At 50.2% G+C, this 7,659-nt stretch overlaps 1 protein-coding gene across 1 annotated transcript; it reads left to right on the forward strand.

Annotated features, from left to right (window-relative positions):
• The first annotated feature begins 2,080 nt into the window (after window positions 1-2,080).
• Window positions 2,081-3,040, forward strand: LOC135578080 (olfactory receptor 14J1-like). The gene has a single exon (XM_065048277.1). It carries the CDS (start codon window positions 2,081-2,083, stop codon window positions 3,038-3,040), a length of 960 nt encoding a protein of 319 aa, XP_064904349.1.
• The last annotated feature ends 4,619 nt before the right edge of the window (window positions 3,041-7,659 follow it).

The raw sequence follows: 7,659 nt of genomic DNA on the forward strand, positions 1-7,659 counted from the left end.
ACTGACAGGGAAGAGACATGGACAGGGGAACACCTCCCAGGGGAGAATCTCCAGGCAGCAGGGAAATGATCAGAAATGAGAGGAAACCAAACCCGGAATGGTTATGGGAGGGAGAACAGAGAAAAGTGCCTGTGACCCCCTGCAGTGCAGATCCCTCCTGTGAGCAGCCCCCTGGCCTCCTGTCCCACCCAGCAAAGCCTCTGCCCTCAGGGCCGGGGGCTCCAAGGCATGAAGCAGCTCCTGTGCAGCCAGAGCTCCAGTTCCTCTGCAGAGCACAGGGGCTGAGAGCAGCTGCCCGGCAGTGTTGGTGTCTGGGAGGTGCTGCACAGCTGGGGAAGGGTGACGCTGTCTGAGTGCCCGGCTGCCTCTGCCCTGGCCTCTCTCACACCCACCCTCACCGCATTTTCCTTCTTGCTCCCCTGTTCTGGGTCACTGCTGTTGGGATCTTGTTCTTGCTGTCAGGCTCTCTGGGGATGGCAGTTTCAGCTGCAGAGTCACAGCCTGAGCTTGTGGGTCCTTTCCTGCAGGTGTGTCCATGGGCACACGTGTCCCAGCTTTGCTCTGACCTGTGGGCTGTGGGCAATGCAGTCTGTGGGGCTGGGGAATGAGCTGTGTGTGTCCGGGGCTAAACGTTGGGTGCTGAGACCTTAGGAAAGGGTGAGACCTGTCATGGTCTGAGGTGGATCCCTCTGCTCTCAGCAGTGCCTGGTGGCTTTTCAGGGTAACATGGGAGGGTGATCAGGCTCCATCTCAGAAAGGTGCCAGCCCAGGGCAGCTGGATCAAGACAGAGGGACAGAGCAGCTGCCCTCACTCTGCACTGACCCACAGGCACCCTCTGGTCTCGCAGGACTCGCTCTGTTCTCCCTGAGTGCAGCAGAAATGCTGCGGGTTTCTGACACCCAAGAACGTCAGGATAAAGAGAACTAAGGACATCTGGAGACATCATCCAGAGAAGAGGAAGGCCCTCAGCAGAATATTGAATTGGACTGAGAAAGCTCAGCTTTGCCACATGGTTGATGCCCTAGGATAGATCCTCCTGTCCAAAAGGCAGAATTAGGAGAATTGCACAGACCTATTGCTTTGGAAACTGCTGAGTAAATGGAAGAAACAACAGGATGGATATAAATTTTATTTTGTTCTGTGGAAAAAATAAATAAAAAAAGGCCCAAAAAGTACTTTCCACAACCTACAAAGGAATACATCTTTGGAACTGTGATTGTTGCCAAATACGTCTCTATATGAATTCAATATATATATGTATAGGTATATATTTTACAGTGAGCATAGCAGTAGGGTTCTGGCAGCTCTTTTTAGCAAACTGTGCTAGTCTTCGTGTGTGTTCAGCACTTACTTTGGGGAGACTGCTCCTGCTGCTGTTTGGATTATGTTCAACACCTGAGGTGAAACACTTTTTCTATGGTATAGTGTGCTTTAAGTTTATATAGAGGAATGTTTTATCTGGGGAAAACCAGGAGAAGAATACACATACAAAGGCATACAGACATTTTGAGAAGGATGAGAATATTGGTTTCAACTAAGTAGATATGCGAATTTTAAATAACAAAAATAAGCTATAGGAGAGAAATTAATCCAGAAACATGTATGGGTAGGTCTTTACTATCACAACTGCCATGTTAGTCAATGAAAAACATTGAAAAAAACCATGAAAAACAAGAACGCTCCGCAATGAATATGGAGGGAGGTGTAAAAAAACCTGGAAAGCCCAAACTACCTTCACCATCTCTGTTCCTTATGACTGGGAAAGCAAGTGCTGGCAGCCCTTCTGTGTTAGCAGAACCAGACAGTCCCCACCGTTCCTGTGGCCCCACTTCTGCAGAGCTGGGCTGACTTATCGATGGCCCATGGGCAGAGGCCCCGCTCTTGGTTGCACATTTTCCAGCACCAAGCAGGGCTATAGCCACAGTGCTGGAGAAAGTTCTCCTAGGAAAAGAAAAGGGTGTCTGTGTGTGACAGGGGAGGGTCTATGGGACTTGGTATCATTTTTGTCGCAGAACTCTTCCCTGGCTTCTCACTGTCTTTTTTTTCCTCATGACAGCGCCCCATGCTCAGGAAAAGCAAATGTCCAACAGCAGCTCCATCACCCAGTTCCTCCTCCTGCCGTTCACAGACACACGGGAGCTGCAGCTCTTGCACTTCTGGCTCTTCCTGGGCATCTACCTGGCTGCCCTCCTGGGCAACGGCCTCATCATCACCACCATAGCCTGGGACCAGCACCTCCACACCCCCATGTACTTCTTCCTGCTCAACCTCGCCCTCCTCGACCTGGGCTGCATCTCCACCATTGTCCCCAAATCCATGGCCAACTCTCTGTGGGACACCAAGGTCATTTCCTATGCAGGATGTGCTGCACAGGTCTTTTTTTTTTGTTTCTTGTTTGGTTCAGAGTATTCTCTTCTCACCATCATGTCCTACGACCGCTACGTTGCCATCTGCAAACCCCTGCACTACGGGACCCTCCTGGGCAGCAGAGCTTGTGTCCACATGGCAGCAGCTGCCTGGGCCACTGGGTTCCTCAATGCTCTGCTGCACACGGCCAATACATTTTCACTGCCCCTGTGCAAGGGCAATGCCCTGGGCCAGTTCTTCTGTGAAATCCCCCAGATCCTCAAGCTCTCCTGCTCACACTCCTACCTCAGGGAACTTGGGCTTCTTGTGGTCAGTGCCTGTTTAGGTTTTACGTGTTTTGTGTTCATAGTGGTGTCCTATGTGCAGATCTTGAGGGCCGTGCTGAGGATCCCCTCTGAGCAGGGACGGCACAAAGCCTTTTCCACCTGCCTCCCTCACCTGGCCGTGGTCTCCCTGTTCATCAGCACTGGCATGTTTGCCTACCTGAAGCCCCCCTCCATCTCTTCCCCATCCCTGGACCTGGTGGTGTCTGTTCTGTACTCGGTGGTGCCTCCAGCAGTGAACCCCCTCGTCTACAGCATGAGGAACCAGGAGCTCAAGGAGTCTATTAGAAAAGTGATTTCATGGGTGTTTGTCTATACTGATCAGCATTCCATCACTGTCCACAAATGATGTCTATTTGTATCCCAGTGCAGGCCTGTACCTTGTTTTATCCCTCTTAATTTGTTAGCATTACCCATATTGTTATTTGTGGTTTTTATGTTCCTACATAATTGTTTGTGTTTAGCTGACTATCCTGAAAAATGTACCCATTATTAATATTTTTAAAACACGTGAAACCTGTATAACTGTTTTCCTAACACTGTTTCAGAGCTTGGTCTCCCACAGCATCTCCGTAATAAAATGACATCTCCTCTCAGCAGTTCCTCAATATTTGGTTGTTGTTCTAAAGCTGATCTCAACAACAGGCCCAGGAATTTCACTCAAAAGGGCCTGAGGTCAAAGCTCATTGTCACGTTGGTAGCTGATAGACAACAGAGTTGTGGTTTAAGACACAACCCTTGTTGTCTGTTGACAGCGGAGAAGGGGACTGGTCATGAGATACAGTCAGACTGGGCTGCCCCAGAGCATGATGGGGCAGAGGACAATCCTCCAGGAGAGGACTCTGGAGCTGCCTGGAGAGCCCATGAGATACACATGTACCTGTGTGCCTGAGGTGGGCAGTGACTGGAGCCCACAGAGTGAGACATGGCCCAAGGTGGAGTCAACCCATGGCAAAGCACTAAATCCAGGTATCTGCAGGGAAACAAACATGGAAACAGCCCACCCCACACAGACCTGTTCCAACAGGGAACAGCACCTTCACAGTCACCACACCAACAGCAGCACTTTTACACAACCATGAGCAACAGTACTGAGCGTGTCCTGTTCCTCCTCTCAGACTGAGCTGCTGTGAAGGTTGCATGAGTTGTCTGCACATCCCAGGTAGAACTTACCTGCAGTTTCACACACCCCTGTGGTCCCTCCAGTGTGGACCTGGGGTTTGGGTCAACCCAGACTCATAGATATTGCCCACTTGGCCATTCCAGCCCCAGTTCTCTTCATATCCTGGTGTTCCCTCTTCCTCGCTAGCCTCACTTAGACCTGACCAAGAAAGCGTGTGCATACATTTACACCCAAACACACACACAACAGTGAACCCACTCACACAGTAAATAGCCAGGAACAGAGTTTAAGAAATATTGTAGTTTAACCCTAGTCATCAGCTCAGCACAACACTGTTGCTGTGGCAGGATGAGGGGAAGATCTTAAAAGTAAAAGAAAACTCGAGGGTTGAGATAAAGACAGTTTAATTGGTAAAGCAAAAGCTGTGTGCGCAATCAAAGAAATATAAGGAATCTATCCCCTGCTTTGCATTGGCAGGTGGGTGTTCAGCCATCTCCAGAAAATCAGGGCTCCATCACACATAGCAGTTACTTGGGAAGACAAACGCCATCACTCTGAGTGTTCCCCCCTTACTTCTTCTCCCAGATTTATTGCTGAGCATGACTTCATGTGCTACAGAAGATCCCTTTGGTCAGCTGGGGTCAGCTGTCCCAGCTGTGTCTCCTCTCAGTTTCTTGGGCACCCCCAGCCTACTCTCACTTCTCAGTGTGAGAAGCAGAAAAGGCCTTGACTCTGTGCAAGCACCGCTCAGCGCTGACTGAAACATGGGCATGCGATCAACACTGTTTCCATCACAGGTTTAAAACACAGTGCCATAGAGTTGCTATGAAGATAATTAACTCTACCCCAGCTGAAACCAGTCTAATAAGCAGGACAGACCATGGTGATCAGGCAGGGGGGGTGGCCAGAGCAGCACTGACCAGCCACCTCCCCATGAGCAGCTGGTCACTTGAATCCCTCTCCTCCCCACTCTTCCACAGGCTGCTTCTTCCATGATCCACCTTGATCCCTCCTTTTCTCTGCCCCGGTCTCCTCACCAATTCATAACCATCATGAGTTATTTTTTCCCCAATGGGCTCAGGTTTTCTCCACTTGCACTCAAATTTTATAGTTTGGATTCCATTGCCTTGGTCCTCTGGTCCCTTCTCACATCCCTCACTTTCTCATGCACGTCCCACAGTTTCCCATGGCACGTACAGGTGGCTTCACTCCAGGGCAGGGCCCCACCAGGGGCACGGTCATTTGTCTGCAGCCTTCCCATCTGGCGTCCTTGATGACCTCATGATACCTGCCTACCCCTGGCCAATCACATTGCTGTCATGAGGTGACCTCACAAGTAATAACGCATCCATGTTTGCTTGGCCTACATCTGCCCCAGGTAACTGCAATAGAAGTGGCATCACAACCCACCTCCAGCCGTGTCATCTTCCCCTTCTCCTGCATCTCCCGTCTCCCAGGCTCTCAGCACTGCTGGGTGTGTTTTCCAGCATCCAGGTGACATCACTAGGCCTGACTCACCACGTGCCCAGCTGGGTTGTTCTCAAAGATGGGACTTCAAAATCTACCTCCCTCCCATGACACCTCACCTTGCATCATCCTCTTCTGGCACCAGGGGTCACCTCACAGCCGACCTCCAGACACTTCCCCTGCACCTGCCTCTCCTTTCTCCCACCCAGCACTGTCGTTTCTGCTGAGCAGGCAGCACCGTGCTCCCCATGGGGACTGCAGAGCCCTGGTGAGACAGCTCAGTGGTGGGAGGGCAGCCAGGGGTGGTCAGGGCTCCTCGGGAAGGCAGGCGGGTGGATGAGGAGCTGGAGATGAGCTCTGTGCAGAGGGGAGCCTGGTGTGCACAGAGCCTTGCCTGGGAGGAAGCTTCATGCTCACAGGTCCTTGATTACATGGCAATTTGGACCATGTCTTGGTCTGCTGGGAGGGCAGCAGCGCTGGGCACAAGCAACCCAGGAGGCTCCTGCAGGTGTGGAATACAGCATTTTGAGACAAACATGAACGAGCTGACTAGGGCTGGTCTCCTACTGACAGACAAGGTGGATCAGGCCGGGGATCTGAAGGATGAGAGTGGCCATGGCTGCAGTGACCATGAGATGGTGGAGAAGCAGGACAACTGCAGAACAAGAGTGCAGTCCTGCAGGAGAGCTGATTTCATTACTGGAGGAACTGCTTTGGCTGTCCTGGAGAACAAACAGGCTGTGAGTCCTTGTTCAGGGGCGATGTCCTCAGAGCCCAGGAAGAAACCAATCTGATGGCCAGGGAGTCCAGCAGGGCCTGGCAAGAGGTCAGCATGGACGAACAGGGACCCCCTGACTTAGGAGATCAAACAGCAGAAGGACGTGCAGGGAGGCTGGAGGGGAACAGGCTGCCCAAGAGACAGACAGACAGACAGACAGACACCTGGCCTGGGGGTGCAGGGATGGAGCCGGCAAAGCCAACGCTGAGCAGTGGCTGAAATGGCCGTGCAAGGGGAGGGCACCCAGGAGGGCTTCTCCAAAGATATTGTCAGCACAAGGAAGGTGGCTGAGGGCACCCTGGTCCCAGTGGCCAGTGGGGCAGGGGATGGGTGACAAAGACAATATCAAAACAGCAATTTATCTGAAGAAAGATTCTTCCTTGGAGAGTGCTGGTAGGAAATATAACTGGACACACTTATACATTTTACTATATATTTACCAACACATAAATATAATATTTTCCTTATGATCACATAGAAAGACAGACAACACAGGTCTGTTGAGATCACTGTCAACATGGCCATCTAAAAAGAGAACAGTTCAATTAACCTTTTTATCCCTCTTTTCTCCATCAGTCAAGAGTGGCCAACAGCTTCCAGCATGACTCACTGTGTGCCAAGGGTTAAAAGTGGCACTGACAGCCCATGGCTGTGGATTGTTTGTTGCCTTCGGCTCTGTACAAGACACAAGGATTATCTTTCTGAATGCTGGAGGCTTTGGTAGGAGAGAAATCTAGAGAACCTTTTTTAAAAATGGAGGGAAAAAGAAACCAATTGAAAGATGTAGAGTGAAGGAAATGTGTTCTTGCAACTTTAAACATCAAACACTGTTGGTGTTGTAATTCTCCTACCTTTGTTTTGAATACTTTAAATGTCAGTGTTTTCCCATTAGATCAAAATGAGACTTTTCAGGATGTGCATTAAGAACGAGAGGAGAACTTCTGATCCTCCACTACATTTGCCTTCTCATCACTCTCTGTGTTATCTGTGCATCTGATCTCCCTCATCCTCCAGGTATTTCCTCCTGCCCTGACTAAACTGACCATGTCTGAGGTCCCATTTCCAGCAGCTGATCTGCACATAAGCACTCGCGATTGCTCTCTGGGTTTCCCTTCCTCTTACTGTTTGATCACTCACACACTTGTCAACAACCCGGTTGCTGCTTTCAGCTTCAAGGAGTTAAAAGCTTCCTTCTCTTTCAGTAGTCTGTCTATTCTGTCTTTAGCCAACTCTTTTATTGTGTTTATTTTATAATTTCCTTTCTGTCTAAAACATTTCTTGCATGGTTCTGCCTTGGAGAAGGTGAACCTCAGTGGTGGCAGCTTGTCCTTGGTGTACAGTTGAGGAGTGTGTTTTCTTTTAATCATGACTCTCATCAGTTGTGTTTTGTTTGTTCAAGGGTAAAGCAAAGTCCCTGTTTCCTGTGTGCACTTGGGTCTGCAAGGAGAGCAGGTGGGAGCTGGTGCAAAGGAGCTGGCACATCCAGCTGCAGACTGCAGTGAAGTCTGGTGTGAGGAAAAGGGATGCAAGGCCCAGGGGCCAATGAGAGAAACGATGGGGTTGGGGAGGTGAGGAGCAAGGTTGTCCACACGGTGTGAGA

This window comes from Columba livia, unplaced genomic scaffold (genome assembly GCF_036013475.1).
Source record: "Columba livia isolate bColLiv1 breed racing homer unplaced genomic scaffold, bColLiv1.pat.W.v2 Scaffold_378, whole genome shotgun sequence".
NCBI classification, from domain to species: Eukaryota; Metazoa; Chordata; class Aves; order Columbiformes; family Columbidae; genus Columba; species Columba livia.

Excerpts from the sequence above, each read along its gene's own strand:
- LOC135578080 (XM_065048277.1), top strand. The coding sequence starts at position 2,081 with ATGTCCAACAGCAGCTCCATCACCCAGTTCCTCCTCCTGCCGTTCACA.